The sequence below is a fragment of the Macaca thibetana genome, chromosome 15, assembly GCF_024542745.1.
Source record: "Macaca thibetana thibetana isolate TM-01 chromosome 15, ASM2454274v1, whole genome shotgun sequence".
In the NCBI taxonomy this organism is placed as follows: Eukaryota; Metazoa; Chordata; class Mammalia; order Primates; family Cercopithecidae; genus Macaca; species Macaca thibetana.
In genome coordinates this window covers 7862844-7882094 of record NC_065592.1, presented here as the reverse complement: position 1 = coordinate 7882094, position 19251 = coordinate 7862844, and the positions used below count along the sequence as shown (strand labels likewise).

At 45.4% G+C, this 19251-nt stretch overlaps 2 protein-coding genes across 4 annotated transcripts in view; both read left to right on the top strand.

Moving 5' to 3' along the window:
* The window catches only part of AIF1L (allograft inflammatory factor 1 like), an 803784-nt gene that overhangs the window by 219538 nt on the left and 564995 nt on the right, over positions 1 to 19251 (top strand). The gene's annotated exons all lie outside the window — the stretch shown is intronic.
* Positions 10136 to 19251, top strand: part of FUBP3 (far upstream element binding protein 3) — a 64646-nt gene continuing 55530 nt past the window's right edge. For all 3 annotated transcript variants that reach the window (XM_050760055.1, XM_050760056.1, XM_050760054.1), the window contains exon 1: positions 10136 to 12503. In XM_050760055.1, coding sequence (XP_050616012.1) covers positions 12420 to 12503 — 84 coding nt within the window. In that variant the 5' untranslated portion in view covers positions 10136 to 12419. The remainder of the gene's footprint in view (positions 12504 to 19251) is intronic.

Genomic DNA, 19251 nt, shown 5'->3' with positions numbered 1-19251 from the left:
CGGGGTTTCACCCTGTTAGCCAGAATGGTCTGGATCTCCTGACCTCGTGATCTGCCCGTCTGGGCCTCCCAAAGTGTTGGGACTACAGGCTTGAGCCACCATGCCTGGGCTTTTTTTTTTTTTTTTTTTTAAGTAGAGACGGTGTTTTGCTATGTTGGCCAGGCTGGTCTTGGACTCCTGACCTCAGGTGATCCACCTGCCTTGCCCTCCCAAAGTACTGGGATTATAGGTGTGAGCCACCACACCCAGCCCTGATCCCTTTTTTGGTTTATGTCAATCAGTGATAATTTTTGTTTCAGACAATCATAAGATTTCTATCTAATACACGAAATGAGAAACTGTAATCCCTAAAGCCAGATGACCTCCTGCCTTCCCAGAATAAATAATCCAACCCCAATGTGTCCCCAGACCCGTCTGAAATTCTGAATGGGAAAATCTAGGTAGGAATGAAGTCTGGGAACTGGAAAATGAATGATACTTTTTGTACTATTCCACCCTGGGGCCTGGTAGTCAGGAGAATGAGAGTAGTAATTTAAGATAGTGGGGTTTAGCATGTACAAGCTATTTAGTAGGCAGGCATTATGGAATAAATATGTAAGCAGAAGCTTGAAGAGAAGAAATGTTCAAAACATGACATTGTTTTCATCTTTTTAGCCTCAGAATGTGGTAAATTCATTCACACATAATTTGTTTTTGTCTACATTCACTAAGCATCTAATATATGTCTACTAGGACTGAGACTGTTGTGCTAAGTACACCAGAAATGACCTCTGAATCTTGTAACATCCAGTCCAGCAGGAGCTGGCTCATAGTAAGTGCTCAGTACGTGTGCATGTGTGTTTGTTTATTTGTTTGTTTGTTTTGAAAAAGGGGCTGGCTCTGTTGGCCAGGCTGGAGTACAGAGGCATGACGTTGGCTGTCTGCAACCTCCACCTCCTGGGCTAAAGCGATCCTCCCACCTCAGCCTCCCAAGTAGCTTGTATTACCGGTGCACACCACCACACCTGGCTATCAATACATGTTTTGCATGAATTATTTAATAATCATTTCTGTATGCTTCCTGGCATTTAATATACAGCCAGTTTTTGACAAATGTCATGCTTGAACAAGTGTCTCACAATCCGAAGTGAAAAGTCTCCCAGATTATACACAAAATAAAATCAAAATACAATAGCTGGGGCTGGTCGATCTGAAAGGGATATTCCCAATCTCCCAAGAGTTTCTTTGGCTGAGTTTTTCCCACAAGCCAGTGAGCTTTGTATTCACAGGCATAACCCTGCCTGAAGCACCTGTCAGCCACCACCATTACTTGCTGCAATCAAGGCACAAATGAACGTTCTCAGACTATCGGAGGGTAGATTTGAGAGACCACCTAGAGGCCTAAGGTAGAAAATTAGACCATATCATATGGTCAGAATTGATCCTATTTATAATAGCCAGTTAAATATATGTGAGTAACTCTTCTGTTTAAAGACCTCATTACAAAGAAAGTATCTCCAGGCAATCACAGGGATGAGGGGAAAACAAAACATTAAAAATGAAAGTAAAAATATTAAAGGTTTAAAACCTACGGCCAGGACTTTGGGAGGCCAAGGCAGGCTGATCACTTGAGGTCAGGAGTTTGAAACCAGCCTCGCCAACGTGGTGAAACCCCGTCTCTACAAAAAATACACAAAAGTTAGTTGAGCATGGTGGTGCATGCCTATAATCCCAGCTATTCAGGAGGCTGAGGCAGGAGAATTGATTGAACCAGGGAGGCCGAGGTTGCAGTGAGCCGAGATTGGGCCACCACACTCCAGCCTGGGACACAGGGCGACTCCATTTCAAACAAACAAACAACTACAGTATTAAAGTACATAGGAGGGAGAACAACAGCTGACAAGTACTAATACATTTCTAGGCCAGATACGTGGCTCACACCTATAGTCCCAGCACTTTTGGATGCCAAGGCAGGAGGATCACTTGAGCTCGGGAATTCAAGATCAGCCTGGGCAACATGGTAAGACCCTCATCTCTATGAAAAAAACATCATTTAAAAAAAATTTCTATGCTGGGTGCAGTGGCTCATGCCTGTAATCCCAGCACTTTGGGAGGCCAAGGCGAGTGGATCACTTGAGGTTGGGAGTTCGAGACCAGCCTGACCAACATGGTGAAACTCCATCTCTGTTAAAAGTATAAAAGTTACCTGGGCAAGTGGCAGGCGCCTATAATCCCAGCTACGCAGGAAGCTGAGGCTGGAGAATTGCTTGAACCTGGGAGGCAGAGATTGCAGTGAGCTGAGATTGTACCACTGCACTCCAGCCTGGGCAACAGAGCGAGACTCTGTCTCCAACAAACAAAAACAAAAAATCCTAGAAGGCACAAATTGGATGGCAGAGTAGCAACTCATAAAGCAGAGCAGAAGCCAGTAGTCTTTGCAGGCCAGGCGTGGTGACTCACATCTGTAATCCTAGCACTTTAGGAGACCAAGGTGAAAGACACTTGAGCCCGGGAGTTTGAGACCAGACTGGAAAACATGGTGAGATTTTATTGCTACAGAAATTTTAAAAATTAGCTGAGCATGGTGGCATGCACCTGTGCTCCCAGCTACACTGGAGGATGCTCCTGTGCTCCCAGCTACTCAGGAGGATGAGGTGGGCGGGATTTCCTGAGCCCAGGATGCCGAGGCTGCAATGAGCTGTGTCCACGTCACTGCACTCCAGCCTGGGCAACAGTGAGACCTGTGTCAAAAAAAAAAAAAAAAAAAGGGCTGGGTGAGGTGGCTCACTCTTGTAATCCCAGCACTTTGGGAGACCAAGGCGGGCAGATAGTTTGAGGTCAGGGGTTCGAGACCAGCCTGGCTAACATGGTGAAAGCCCATCTCTACTAAAAATACAAAAGTTAGCTGGGTGTGGTGGCAGGCGCCTGTAGTCCCAGCTACTCAGGAAGCAGAGGCAGGAGAATTGCTTAAACCCGGGAGGCTGCAGTGAGCCAAGATGGCACCACTTGACTCCAGCCTGGGCGACAAGAGCGAAACTGCATCTCAAAGAAAAACAAACAAATTCAGGAAATCAACCCAAACAGGCTACTAGAACTAATAAGTGAGTTTAGCAAGGTTTAGGGATAGAAGTTCAATCTAAAAAACAATTAGGCTCGGTGTGGTGGCTCATGCCTGTAATCCTGGCGTTTTGAGGAGGTTCAAGCAGGATAACTGCTTGAGCCCATGAGTTTGAGACCAGCCGGGGCAATATAGTGAGACCCTGTCTCTACTGAAAAATAAAAAACTAACCACTGCATGGTGACACGGGGCTATAGTCCCAGTCATTCTGGAAGCTAAGATGGGAAGATTGCTTGAGCCGGGGAGGTTGAGGCTGTAGTGAGCTGTGTTTGCACTACTGCACTCCAGGCTGGGTGACAGAGTAAGACTCTGTCTCAAAACCAAAAACAAAACAATTAATTTCGATACATCGGTAATAAACAATTGAAGATCAAAATGTTAAAACGTATCATTTACAACAGCACCAAAAGCCATGAAATATTTAGGTATAAATCCAACAAAATATGTGCAGGATCTGTATGCTAAAAACTGTAAAACACTGGGTCAGAAATTAAAGACCAAAATTAATAGAGCGATGTATAATGTTAATAGATTGGAAGACACACTATTGTTAAGACGTCGATTTTCTCCAAATTGGTCTATAGATTCATGATTTCAATCAAATTCCCAATAGATATTTATTTATTTATTTATTTATTTATTTATTTTAGAGAATGAATCTCGCTCTTGTCACCCAGACTGGAGTGAAGTGGTGTGATCTCGACTTACTGCAACCTCCGCCTCCCAGGTTCAAGTGATTCTCCTGCCTCAGGCTCCGAGGTAGCTGGGATTACAGGCTCACCCCACCACGACCTGCTAATTTTTGTATTTTTGGTAGAGATGGGGTTTCACCATGTTGGTTGGCCAAGCTGGTCTCAAACTCCTGACCTCAGGTGATCCACCTGCCTCAGCCTCCCAAAGTGCTGGGATTACAGGCATGAGCCACTGCACCCGGCCTAGATTTTATTTTTTTTAGATATCAACAAGATAATTCTAAAATTTATTTGCTAAGACAAAGGAACTTGAATAGCCAAAACAATTTTGAAAAAGAAGAACAAAGTTGAAGGACTTACACTACCTGATTTTAAGATTTACTGTAAAGCTACAGTAATCAAGACAGTATGGTGTTGGTGAAAAGATAGGTACATATGTCAATGGAACAGTATAGAGAGTCCAGAAATAGACCTACACCTATGTGGCTAATTCATTTTTTTTTTTAAACGAAGGTACAAAGGCAATTCAATGAAGAAAGAATAGTCCCTTTTACAATTGGTACTGAAACAATCAGACATCCTTATGACACCAAAATGGAGCCAGGTGCAGTGGCTCATGCCTGTAATCCCAGCACTTTGGGAGGCTGAGGCAGAAGGATTGCTTGAACTCAGGAGTTCAAGACCAGCCTGGGCAAGATGGTGAGACCTCATTTATACTTTAAAAAAAAAAAAAAAAAAAGCCAGGTGTAGTGGTGCATGCTTGTACTCCCAACTACTGGGGAGGCGGAGATGGGAGGATTGTTTAGCCCTAGAGGTTGAGGCTGCAGCGAGCCATGTTTGTGCCACTGCACTCCAGCCTGGATGACAGAGCAAGACCCTGTCTCAAAACAACAACAACAACAAAGAATCTTGACCCCTACCTCACACTTGATGCAAAAGTTAACTCAAAATGGATCATAGGCCTAAATGTAAAACATAAAACTATAAAACTTCTAGAAGAAAACATAGGAGAAAATCTTTGTGACCTTAGGCTAGACAGTTCTCTTGTTAGATAAGATACCAAAAGTACAATCCATAAAACAAAAAATTGATAAATTGGGCATCATTGAAATGAAGAACTTCCGCTATTCAAAAGACAAATGATCAGAAAGACAAGCCACAGCGGCCGGGGGCGGTGGCTCAAGCCTGTAATCCCAGCACTTTGGGAGGCCGGGACGGGTGGATCACGAGGTCAGGAGATTGAGACCATCCTGGCTAACACAGTGAAACCCCGTCTCTACTAAAAAAATACAAAAAACTAGCCGGGCAAGGTGGCGGGCGCCTGTAGTCCCAGCTACTCGGGAGGCTGAGGCAGGAGAATGGCATGAACCCGGGAGGCGGAGCTTGCAGTAAGCTGAGATCCGGCCACTGCACTCTAGCCTGGGCGACAGAGCCAGACTCCGTCTCAAAAAAAAAAAAAAAAAAAAAAAGACAAGCCACAGACTGAAAGAAAATATTTGCAAATCACATATTTTATAAAAGACTTGTACACAGTATATAAAGAACCTTCAATGTCCCCCAAATTTTTTAAAAACCCAACTTCTAAAATGGGCAAAACTTTTAAACAGACAGTTCATCAGAGAACATCTACAAATGGCAAATAAATTAGCAGAGTTGTTTGCTAAAAACAAAGCAGAACAAAATATCAAATGGCAAATAAGCATAGAAAAAGATATTCAACAGCATTAGTTATTAATTAAATGTAAATTCAGTCCAGGCACGGTGGCTCACACCTATAATCCAAGCATTTTGGGAGGCCGAGGCGGTGGATCACCTGAGGTCAGGAGTTCGAGATCAGCCTGATCAACCTGGTAAAACCCCGTCTCTACTAAACACAAAAAAAATTAGCCAGGCATGGTGGCACATTCCTGTAATCCCAGCTACTTGGGAGGCCGAGGTAGGAGACTTGTGTGAACCTGGGATGCAGAGGTTGCACTGAGCTGAGATTTTGCCATTGCACTCCAGCCTGGGCAACAAGAGTGAAACTCTGTCTCGGAAAAATAAATAAATAATAAATAAATAAATGCAAATTGAAACTACAATGAAATGGTACAACATACCTATTAGAATGGCTAAAGTTGGCCAGGCGTGGTAGCTCACACCTGTAATCCCAGCACTTTGGGAGGCCGAGGTGGCAGGAGTTCAGGACCAGCCTGGCCAATATGGTGAAACCTTGTCTCTACTAAAGATACAAAATTAGCCGGGCGTGGTGGCCTGTAGTCCCAGCTACTCAGGAGGCTGAGGCAGACAAATTGCTTGAACCCAGGAGGTGGAGGTTGTAGTGAGCCAAGATCGTGCCACTGAACTCCAACCTGGGTGACAGAGTGAGATCCTGTCTCAAAAAAAAAAAAAAAGGGGGGCTAAAGTTTAAAATGTGACCAGACTCAAATGTTGTCAAGTAGGTAAAGAAACTGGAAAACTGGAATGTTCACATGTTGCTTACAAGAATGAAAAAAACTAAAAAATGGTACAAGCATTTTGTTGTTTTTGTTTGTTTTGTTTTGTTTTTTAGAGAGGGGGTCTCACAATGTTGCCCAGGCTGGTCTCAAACTCCTGAGCTCAAGGGATCTTCCCGCCTTGGCCTCCTAAAGTGCTGGGGTTGTAGGTGAGTCACCATGTCTGGCCTGGTACAACCACTTTGGAAAGTAGGTTTATAGTTTCTTGTTTTTTGTTTTGTTGTTGTTGTTGTTCTGTTTTGTTTTGTTTTTGAGACACAGTCTCGCTCTGTCACTCAGGCTGGAGTGCAGTGGCACCATCTCAGCTCACTGCAACCTCCACCTCCCAGGTTCAGGAGATCCTCCTGCCTCAGCCTCCTGAGTAGCTGGGACTACAAGCATGCACCACTATGCATGGCTAATTTTTGTATTTTTAGTAGAGACAGGATTTCGCCATGTTGGCCAGGCTCGAACTCTTGACCTCAAGTGATCTGCCCACCTTGGTCTCCCAAAGCGCTAGGATTACAGGAGTGAGCCACCACGCACAGCAATAAAACTGTTCAAAGAAATGTTGGAGCCAGTGAGGTGGCTCACATCTGTAATCCTAGCACTTTGGGAGGCCAAGGTGGGCAGATCATCTGAGGTCAGGGGTTGGGGACCAACCTGGCCAACATGGCAAAACCCTGTCTCTACTAAAAATACAAAAATTAGCCAGGCATGGTAGTGCATGCCTGTAATCTTAGCTACTCAGGAGACTGAGGTAGGAGAATCGTTTGAACCCAGAAAGAGAAGGTTGTAGTGAGCCAAGATTGCATCACTGCACTCCAGCCTGGGTGACAGAGTGAGACTCCATCTCAAAATATATATATATATGTATATAATGTATATATATATTTATATGTATGCGTGTATATATGTGTATGTGTGTTATATATATACACACATATATATATGAGATGCTAGAAGACAATAAGAGATGCCTTCAGTGTTCTAAAGGAGAATTATTTACAATCCAGAGCTCTATAACTAGCTAAATCATTAATTTTGAGGGGCCAGCTGAGTTGGCTCATGCCTATAATCTCAGCACTTTGGGAAGCCAAGGCAGAAGGACTGCCTGAGCCCAGGAGTTCAAGACCGGCCTGGGCAACATAGTAAGGCCCTGTCTCTATTAAAAAATAATAATTTTTTTAAAGAGTGAAGGCCGAATAGATTGTTTTGGACAAGTGTGGTCCCAAAAAATTTACTAGCCAAATTTACTAAGTTTCTTAGAACTTACTTGAGGGTGTAGCACTACTCTATGGTACCAGCAGGGTGGTACGAGGCCAAAGGTGGAATCAGGGAGATATACAGTCACGTTCCTGTCAACAATCGACAGCATATTCGACGGTGGTTCCACGAGATTATAACACTGGGCCTAGCGCGGTGGCTTACGCCTGTAATCCCAGCACTTTGGGAGGCCGAGGCGCGTGGATCACCTGAGGTCAGGAGTTCAAGACTAGCCTGGCCAACATGGCGAAACCCCGTCTCTACTAAAAATACAAAAATTAGCTGGGTGTGGTGGTGGGCGCCTGTGATCTCAGCTACCTGGGAGGCTGAGGCAGAGACAATTGCTTGAAGCCGGGAGGTGGAGGTTGCAGCGAGCCAAGATCATGCCACCGCACTCCAGCCTGGGAGACAGAGCAAGATTCCATCAAAAAAAAAAAAAAAAAAAAAAGATTATAACACTGTATTTTTACTGGATCCTTTCTATGTTTAGATATGTTTAGATCCACAAATACCTACCATTATGTTATAACCACCTACAGTAGTCCATAGAGTACCATGCTGTACAGGTCTGTAACCTAGGAGCAATAGCCTACACCATATAGCCTAGGTATTGTAGTAGGCTATACTATCTTGGTTTGTGTAAGTATGCTGAGATGTTCACACAGTAATGCATTTCTCAGAACATAATCCCATCACTAAGTGACAATTATATATATACATATACACACACACACACACACACACACACACACGCATTCCCTATTAAAGGTAGATTCTAATTTACTCTCCGATACTAAGACAAAGCACTATTCCAATAGTTGGATCACTCCTATTGCTCTAAGACATGCCTGTATCCCTCAGTCAGTGTTGGAGAGTCTTCATAATTCTATTTTTAAATTTTCAGATTTCATGCTGACATGCTGTTTAGTCTGCACTTGACATTCCAGTGGACCCTTGACATTGGAAAAGGTCTGGTCTGAGGACCTGTAAAAATCTCTAAATGGAGAATCCTCTCACTCACGATCTATTGCTATAAGCTATTTCTGCCTTAGAGATACAAACAACGCAGATCTTGGGATGGCAATGCAAAGCTTCCCCAAATTACAAATGACCGGATGCTGAGGGTCTTTAGGGTAGTTAATGAATGTTGGAAACCACCCATGTTATATCCTTTAAAATCTACTGTACAACATTCTCCATGCTTACTTTTTTTCTCTTGATTTATTTGAAAAATCGTGTTACTATTCAAACATATTTGCTCTTTCTCCCTGGAGATGGACTATATTTCTCTGCCACTTGATCAGTGCTTGGCCACGGCTTGCTTTGACCAATTAAACGTGAGCAGAAGTGCCACATGCCAGTCACTTCTAGGCAAAGCTTTAAAAGCCAATGTATGCTTCATACTTCTGCATCCTATTGACAACAGGCACACATTCTTCAACCAATAAAACACGAACAAAAGTAGTGCCTAGCACTTGAGGCAGAAGCTTTAAAAACCAGTTCGCGCTTTGTCACTCGCTTCTTCCTCTGCCCTGATGAAGTTTAATGTTCTAGACAGAGGCTGCTATCAGCCTTGGCTGAAGACTAAATAGGACATGTAGTGGAGGCACCACCATGTTCATGTATCGAGTGAGAAATAACCTGTATTGTTGTAAGCTACTGAAGTTTTAAGCCTTGTTACTGTAGCATAACCTAGACTCTCCTTATTGATACAATTTCATTTTAGCGTGGCTTCTAGTTGGTGGTATCTAGAGGCATTGCAATGTTATCAATAGGAAAGGTTTGCAAAACTACTCACAACCACAGTATGTGGATTTTTCTTTTCTTTCTTTTTTTTTTTTTTTTTTTCTTCAGACTGAGTCTTGCTCTGTTGCCCAGGCTGGACTGCAGTGGCATGATCTCGGCTCACAGCAACCTCCACTTCCAGGTTCAAGTGACTCTCCCGCCTCAGCTTCCCAAGTAGCTGGGATTACAGGCACCTGCCACCATGCCTGGCTAATTTATCTTTTTTTTTTTTTTATAGAGACAGCATTTCACTATGTTAGCCAGGTTGGTCTTGAACTCCTGACCTCAGGTGATCCACCTGCCTGGGCCTCCCAAAGTGCTGGGATTACAGGTGTGAGCCACTGCGCCTGGCTTTTTCTTTTTTTTTTTTTTTTTTTTTTGAGACAAGGTTTTGCTCTTCTTGCCCACGCTGGAGTGCAATGGCACATTTCTTGGCTCACTGCAACCTCTGCCTCCCGGGTTCAAGCGATTCTCCTGTCTCAGTCTCCCAAGTAGCTGGGATTACAGGTGCCCACCGCCACGCCTTGCTAATTTTTGTATTTTTAGTAGAGATGGGGTTTCACCATGTTGGTCAGGCTGGTCTCGAACTCCTGACGTCAGATAATCTGCCCGTCTCGGCCTCCCAAAGTGCTGGGATTACAGGTGTGAGCCACCACGCCCAGCCAAAGTTTTCTTTTTTAATCTCTAAGAATCTTTCCCTGTCTTCTTTGGACAAGAGCATTCTCCTTCATTCATTTCACAAATATTGAGAGCCAATCAAATGTCAGGCATTGGTGCTAGGTGGTAGGGAGAGCAACTAACAAGACAAACATAGACCTTATGTCAGCAGAGGCTTTATTCTAGGGGAAAAGGCAGACAATAAACATATAACTGCATGATGATTTAAAAGCAACTGTGGTAAGTGCTATAACAAGATGATGAAGTCTAGGGTGTTAGTAGAACGTCATGACAGGGTCATCTGCATATTCTATGCCCCCAAATATAAGTGACCTGTTGAAAGTTATTCAACCAGTAAAAGAGGGGGAAACAAAACTCTATCTTCCTACTTACAGATTCTCCGGTCTTTGGACCAAACCTTGGAATATAACTTATATTTGGGCCAACAGCCTTGTTTTCACTATTTATATTCATAGGCAAAGCCAGCTGGACTATGCATGAATCAACATTCTAACCTCAGAGATATATTTTAAAAATTCAAAACAGAAGTTATCACTGATACTGGGTTCACGTGAACAACTGTGTTCATGAAAGTTGATACCATTGCCATTCCTTGATTTTTAGAAGCATAGCAAAGTTAAAACACTCCACACACCCAGAATGGGCAATAAATGGATGTGTTGGCATGATCCTCCTCATGCTGGCACTTCAACAACACAGCAAGCTATGTACTTTTGAGCAGGGGTTGAAACATTTTTCCTGACAGCGATCTTCGAGCTTGCAATTTTGCCAAATTCTTTTATTTTTCCATAATTTATGAATTATTCTACTTGGCATTATTGAATACAAAATAAGTTTACTAAGCACCGACCATGTGCCAAACCCTAGGGATACAGGGAAAAATAAATCTCTGTTCTAAAGTAACTCATAGTCTAGGAGAGAAGTGATTCACAAATAAAGAACCATGCTATGTTATTGATCAAGTATTCCTCATACTTCTTTAGAATGCCCAAACCTCTCTTGGCATAATGACACAGTGCGGGTTGAGGGTGGGGTCATCAAGGAAAGTCATATGGGACTTTTTTTCCCCAAGAAAGCGTCTTGCTGTCACTTAGGCTGTACTGCAGTGGTGGGATCATAGCTCACTGCAGCCTTGACCTCCAGGGCTCAGGTGATCCTCCCCCTCTGGCCTCCCAAGGAGCTGGGACTACAGGTGTATGCCACCACACCCGGCTAATTATATTTTTTGTAGAGACGGGGTCTCACTATGCTGCCCAGGCTGGTCTTGAACTTCTGGGTTCAAGAGTTCTGCCTGCCTTGGCCTCCCAAACTGCTAAGATTACAGGCGTGAGGTACCGCACCTGGCCCATATTGGATTTTATTTCCTTTTCTTGGTGCTTATCTTCCTTCACAACTTCAAGATGGGCATAAAATGTTTGACAACATGGTTCTTCATTAAGTCCAATTCCTAGTCATAATAGGGCTTGGGAAATAATATGCACAAAGGCAATCGTGCTAATACAAAAATGGGGGCCTCCTAAACCTTGTTACTTGTTTGCTCACTTATAAGAAGAGCCAATTCAAAGGCTCAACTGAATTCTAGCACTAAGATTCCTTCCTTGCTGTAGAACAGCTGTACCTAGTCACTTCCATTAAAGTTACACGGGCGTTGCAAGAAGCCTCCTGCAATACAGTTTTGACTCAGCAGGCATGGGAGTAACGATGGTCCTGTGGTACTTCCTGCACCCCCAGAGTCCCAGAGTTGACACCACGCTGGCTTTTCAGTGGGCGCGTCCCTCCTGGGGGCGTCACCAGACAGCCCCAGGCGGAAGTGGCGGCAGCCCATCCTCATGCAAACTGCAGTGTAAGAACTGGGGCCCAGGACTCCTCGCAAACGTGGGACGCTGACATTCTGTGGTGCTGTCCCAATGCCATTTCAAAGCGCTCAGCCCCCAACTTTCCAACTAATAGCCATTTCAGGGAGGGACTGCCCAGGACCAGGCTTTTGATGAACCACGTTCAGGGTGTCGTCTTGGGAGAGCCACGTCAGTCCCTCTGAGATTCCAAACGGCCGACAGAGGACACCTCGGGACCACATCCGAGCCTCAGGGACCTGTCAAGACGCCATCGACGATCCTGGACCACATCTCGCCCGGGAAGGGAAGGGTCGCGACCGGACCCTGGAGACCGACGGCTGCCTGGCGATCTGAACCCACCCCGGCGCTGCCCTCCCGCCCCCACTTCCGATCGGTCGAAGGTCACGTGCCCTGACCCCGCCCCCGCAGACGCGGCTCCTCTAGCCGAGAGCTGCGAGCGTCCCGGCTTCCCTTCCGCCGGAAGTAGGGCGACTTTCCTTTTCCGGCTACGGGTCCCCAAGCAGAGCGGGAGGCCGGACCGGGGAGCCAAGCGGCGGCGTCGGCTGCGGGGGCGACGGCGGCGGGGGCGGTAATGGCGGAGCTGGTGCAGGGGCAGAGCGCTCCTGTGGGGATGAAGGCCGAGGGCATCGTGGACGCCCTGCACCGGGTCCGACAGGTACGGGCGCAGCCGGCTGGCAGGAACACGAGATCCCGAGGCGGGGCCTGGCGGGCGGGGAAGAGGAGTTCGGGCCTGGGGGCGGGAGGCAGCCTGAACCGACGTCTCAGCCAGGCCGGGCCGTTCCGTGGGGTTCCTACAGCCGGGAGGAGCCAGGGGGATAAGGCGCCACTGCGAGGCCCAGGCCCGACCTGTCGGGCGGGTCTCCCAGGTGCTTGAAGTCGCTGGAAAAGGGTTTGCCTAGAGCTTCTGGCCCCATCGTGCCCCAGCGGCCAGCGTGGACCCACAGTGTAGCCAGCGCGGGGTTCTGAACCTCGCAAGGGGAGGGGTCCGGGCAGCCCACGGGGAGGATCTGGGTGTAGACGTAAAGCAGCTGTCTCACGCCCAGTAGCTTGTTAAAACTTGGGGAACGACGTCTTTAGACTTTGTGTTGAGTAGAAGGAACTCGAGGGCATCTTATATGTGAGGGTGCTCTTTGGAGAGGGGAGAGAGGGAGGTGTTACATGTGTGGGGGTGGTCCCCAAGAGGCAGAAATTTCTCATGGCAATCTTGCCTCTGCTTGGGAGAATGCTATGGCCTCATTCCGACATTGAAACTTTACTGTCTGACAATGTCGTACATTCTGTCAGAGTTAAATTAACTGGGTTTTAAAAGGCTCCAGGCTTCCCTAGAGAGTGAATATGGGACCTGCCAAAAATACTCATTAGAACAGAACGTGCTCTTAAATTGTATCTCAAACTTACTTACAAGTTAGCCCTAACACTTAAACTTCCGCTGTTAGATGTCTTATGTTCTCTTCTCTTCTTATGTAATTGTAAGCGCACTGATACTTTAAAAGTTGGGCTATAACTAATTACTGCTTGATTCCTAACAGAAAGCCACAGGAGTCATTGTGTTAGAAGAAGGTCTTCACTCGGGCGCTTGAAGATATGGTCTTTACATCTCTTTCCAGTATTCCAGGGGAGGGAACCCTACCTGTTTCCCTGATACTGACTTTTCATGTTATATATTGATGCTCCTATAGACATTATATTGGATCCCAGAACTTTCCAAACCTGTGGTTCCACCTAAAATTTTATCTGATGAATTGTTACTTTACTGCCTAGGTGCCAACCAGTACGGTAGTGAGTATCCATCTTACTTAGACTTCAGATCCACCCATGGCTATAATGGATGAACATACCACCCAGCTCCCCTTCCACCACTCTGCTTGCTGGTGTGTTACGGTGCTCTCCTCTACAGTACAGGGTCCTGAACCTTGTTTCTCACTGGCTACTAATATGTAGTGGCTTTCGCTCTGTGCTGATGTGTGACAGTCAACTTGTTGGCCTTCTATGTCCGGGAAGAATTATAGTCACTGCCTTAAAGGGCTCAGATCCTCAGTTTGCAGAAGGCCTGTAGTTGAACATAAAGTGAATTTTGAACCATTGAGAAGACATTCCGCTTCTCTTGAGCCAGTGGTTGAACTCATATTCTTGGACAACCTGCTCCAGAGGGAAACCCTCTGTTAAATGCTGACCTAATGTGGATTGTTGAAGCAGTGGTGTTTACTACTAGCAGTGAAAACTTCATTGGATTTGTTCTCAGCTCTGAAATGCACCATTGACTGGAGCAGTAATAAGCCCAATGGAGACAGGGCTGTAAGTGTGTTCCTTCTGAATGTTAACAGCTGGAGGTCCATACTATCTCCAAGGATTTGATGGCCTTTAAAAACTAAAGAAAAAAACAGGTTGGTGGGTAATTTTAGGTTTATTGCATATAGATTTGCATTGGGCAAGAATGGAATGTTAGAAATCTGTAATACTGTATGCTGATGGTAAACTTACTCAAAGGATCTCATTTGGACATCTGGAAGGTGATACTTCTGTTTCTTTGTTATATACACAGCATGTTGCAGAGATGTGATTTTTCTCACCATTAAATAGAACTAAAAGACGGTATATTTATTTAAATGCAAAGCTTTTTCCCCTTTTATGTCTCCTCATAAACCCCAGAGACAGTCTGTAAGGCCCTCTTAAATTTGTCAGACAGTGAAGTGTCTCATGCTCAGTTTTTCTAGCAGATCTTAATAGAATCTCAGTTGACCCTGCTGGGATTTGAACCTGCAGTTTCTATTAAGTCTGGTGTGTGAAGTCCAACACCTTATCAACTAGGCTTTCCCTCTGACATCTTGAAGCCTCCGTGTATATCCTTTGGACTCTTTGCAGCAAAGTGCATCAGTTGTTGGTTTACTCTGAGCGTGGCATTCTTAGATTGAGAAGTCGTCTCTGAAGATGTCAAATAAAATGTAAAAATTATCCCCAGCAGTGTGAAGTCTAGTGAGTTAATGTTTGGCACAAGCAGGTAATTTACATCCATTCTATAGGGTAGTAGAAATGTGATCTGGGCAAGTCACAGTGGCTCAAGCCTGTAATCTCAGCACTTTGGGAGGCTGAAGTAGGAGGACTGCTTGAGCTCAGGGGTTTGATACCAGCCTGGGCAACATAGTGAGACCTTGTCTCTACTAAAAATTTAAAAAATTAGCTGCATGTGGTGGCCACCCCTGCAGTCTCAGCTATTGTCTCAGCTATTTGGGAAGCTGGGGCAAGAGGATAGCTTGAGCATGGAGATCAAGGCTACAGTGAACCGTGATTGCTCTGCTGCATTCCAGCGTGAGTGACAGAGTGAGACACTGTCTCAAAAAAAAAGAAAGAAATGTGATCTCATTCAGTTCCATGGATGAAGATCTAAAAAACTGCTGGATATTAAAAAACATCTTGTCTACTTTTCCCAAGTCATTGGCTGGTTAGCAGAAGTAGTGTTTCTTCAACTAGTTCAGATAAGACAAAATGATGTTCCACGGCCGTCTTTATCCTGTCTGTCTAGGTTACAAGGGGACCTCTGAATGAGTAGATCCAAGTCTGGTTTATGTTGTTCAGTTTTCCTAAAAATATTTTTGAATGTTCCTAGAAAGTCTACCGCTGATAATTTAGTAGCACCTGTCATCACGCGCAAGCAATCGCTTGTTAGGATAGTGTGATACCACAGTGCGTTGTAGGTTGACAGCAGCCTTCCACAAGCTGGACCAGCCAGCTGTCTGCCAGTCATCACCTACCTAGAAATTGTTCTCCTGAGAAACTACTAATGCTTTTTAATGCTTTTTAAAAAGCATTAGATCTGTTTTGATCTAGATAGACTCACTCAATGCCTCTGGATTGTGTAACTACAGCACATAATATTGATACAGAATGCAGTGTAAATGGTGCTTCATGAAGTTCAGCATCGTGGTGGCACTACACTCAAATGAGTGTGACCAAGCCATTGTAGAATTAGTAGAAAGTAACCTTTTGACAGATTTTTAGGCCCAAATCTCTTCTTCACTGGCACCTTTTTTGGGGAAATGTTGATTGGTGTGGGGGCCTCAGAAGTTCCACAGTCCTCCTGAAAATCTCTCCCAGTGCTGCTGTTTCACACTTTAAGCCTGAGCACTAGATAATTTGGGATGTGTGCTGTATACCTTGGGCTGATTTAGAGCTTTAGTTACTTTACGATTCTGGCTTTTTAGAACAAGCACTGAGTTTCCTTTTAAGAGAACACTGTACATCTACCATTAAAATAAAAAGCCTCCATTCATTGGCCAGTGTGTTCACCCTGCGAGGCTCATTTAACACATGGTTTTGACTCCCGGTTCAGTTGAGTGTACTGAGCACTCAAGAGATATGAGTGGTACTCCACTGAGACTGTCTTGTACATGTCCAGTGATTGAATAGCCCAGGTCATCATTTCTCAAGGGACTAACCCCTGCCTGTACACTCATTTTAGCTTTCATAAACACTTGAAGGAAACTAGTGTCTGCAGGAAATCCATGGGCTGCTCCTGTAGCTTTACCTTGTTGGGATCCAGTAGAGTACCTGGCAGAGTGAGTCTTCCTTAAAGGGTTTTGGTGACGTCACTGAGGGTGTATGCGCCACCACATGTTAACGAAAGTGCTGAACTTCATATTGGGTATTGGAAAGTAGATAGTGAACTATATATTCCACTGTATGTCTCTAAGGCTTTTCTCATTTTCAGGTGAGAACATTTATAATATGATAATTTATCATATAATTATTTTGGGATAGAGACAGGGTCTCACTATGTTGCCCAGGCTGGTCTCAAACTCCTGGCCTCAAGCAATCCTCCAACCTCAGCCTCTCAAAGTGCTGGGATGGGTGTGAGCCACCTTACCCCCATGCCTGACTGTCTTTATTTTAAAATCTGATAGCCCATGTGTATTATCAAACTTTGGTTTCTTCTGAAGTACCAGTTATTTCATAGATAGAAATTTACTTAGACCACAGTTCTCAAACTTGTGACCTGTAAGCTATAGAAGACTTACAGTGGGCCTGCAGGCATGCTTTATTTGACCCACACAGCACTAATGCTTAGAAACTAGAGTGATTTTTGGCTGGGCATGGTGACTCACGCCTGTAATCCCAGCACTTTGGGAGGCCACGGCAGGCGGATCACCTGAGGTCGGGAGTTCAAGACCAGCCTGACCAACATGGAGAAACCCCGTCTCTGCTAAAAACAAAAATTAGCTGGGCGTGGTGGCACATGCCTGTAATCCCAGCTACTCAGGAGGCTGAGGCAGGAGAATTGCTTGAACCCGGGAGGTGGAGGTTGCAGTGAGCCGGGGTGGTGCCACTGCCCTCCAGCCTGGGCGAGGTTGCAGCCTGGGAGAGATTCCCTGGGCGAGGTTGCAGTGAGCCGAGATCGCGTCATTGCACTGAAGCCTGAGCGAAAAGAGCAAAACTTTGTCTCAAAAAAACAAACTAGAGTGATTTTGTATTTTTTAAAAAATGAGATTTCGGGCTAGGCATGGTGGCTCACGCCTGTAATCGCAGCACTTTGGGAGGCTGAGGCAGGTGGATCACGAGGTCAGGAGATCGAGACCATCCTGGCTAACACAGTGAAACCCCGTCTCTGCTAAAAATATAAAAAATTAGCCAGGTGTGGTGGCAGGTGCCTGTAGTTCCAGCTACTCGGGAGGCTGAGGCAGGAGAATTGCTTGAACCCGGGAGGTGGAGGTTGCAGTGAGCTGGGATGGTGCCACTGCACTCCAGCCTGGACGACAGAGCAAGACTCCATCTCAAAAAAAAAAAGTTTTGGCCAGGCATAGTGGCTCATGCCTGTAATCCCAGCACTTGGGAGGCCGAGGCAGGCAGATCACTTGAGGTTAGGATGAGACCAACCTGGCCAACATGGTGAAACCCTGCCTCCACTAAAAATACAAAAATGAGTCAGGCATGGTGGCGCGCATCTGTAATCCCAGCTACTCGGGAGACTGAGTGAGCCACAATAATCACTTGAACCTGGGAGACAGGTTGCAGTGAGTGGAGATTGCATCATTGTACTCCAGCCTGGGCGACAGAGTGAGACTGTCTCAAAAGAGGAAAAAAAAAAGATTTCTGGTTTCCCTAGAAAAGATCTGGCCACACTGCTCCCACAGCCTGCACAGCGATAATCGGGAGGAGCTGAGTAGCTATTGCGCTTTTGATGTGAGGCATTCACACTCTCCGGGTTGCCTTCATTCCCGCCATCTTGCTATTGTTTTATACTGTTCTTTGGGATGCCTAATTGACAGTTTTTTACTTATCTTTTTCTAAATTGTGAGTGAGTCGCCTCTGGTTTTTATTTGAAATTTCTAATGGAAAGAGCTCTGGATGGAGAGTTAGGAGGTCTGAGTCGCCTGGAAGCCGATGCATGACCTTGGGCTGGGTTGGCCTTCCCTAGCATTTGATCCGTAGGCTGTTTAAAGATCTTCCATGGGAAAGAGATCATGGGCAGTTAAGTTTGGGGAATGCAGGATTAAATAAAGGTGAATTGACTTCTTTAGGACTTGTCAGAACCTTTAACATGCTTGTGTGCATTAACTCCTGCAGGGGTGTAGGATGTGTTTTGTTGCATTAACTCCTGCAGGGGTGTAGGATGTGTTTTGTTGCATTAACTCCCGCAGGGGTGTAGGATGATTAACTCCCGCAGGGGTGCAGGATGTGTTTTGCTGCATTAACTCCCGCAGGGGTGTAGGATGTGTTTTGCTGCATTAACTCCCGCAGGGGTGTAGGATGTGTTTTGTTGCATTAACTCCCGCAGGGGTGTACGATGTGTTTTGTTGCATTAACTCCCGCAGGGGTGTAGGATGTGTTTTGTTGCATTAACTCCCGCAGGGGTGCAGGATGTGTTTTGTTGCATTAACTCCCACAGGGGTGTACGATGTGTTTTGTTGCATTAACTCCCGCAGGGGTGCAGCATGTGTTTTGTTGCATTAACTCCCGCAGGGGTGCAGGATGTGTTTTGTTGCATTAACTCCCGCAGGGGTGTAGGATGTGTTTTGTTGCATTAACTCCCGCAGGGGTGTACGATGTGTTTTGTTGCATTAACTCCCGCAGGGGTGCAGGATGTGTTTTGCTGCATTAACTCCCGCAGGGGTGCAGGATGTGTTTTGCTGCGTTAACTCCCGCAGGGGTGTACGATGTGTTTTGTTGCATTAACTCCCGCAGGGGTGCAGGATGTGTTTTGCTGCATTAACTCCCGCAGGGGTGTACGATGTGTTTTGCTGCATTAACTCCCGCAGGGGTGTAGGATGTGTTTTGTAAATGTTCTGAAGTTAGATCACTTCATGCCCTCTTTCCCTGGAACCAAATCACATTCTGTGCATCAAACGTCAGGAAATGTGGAGCTAGATAATTTCAGCAGTCTCTTCAAACCTTTAGATATTCAGAGTGTC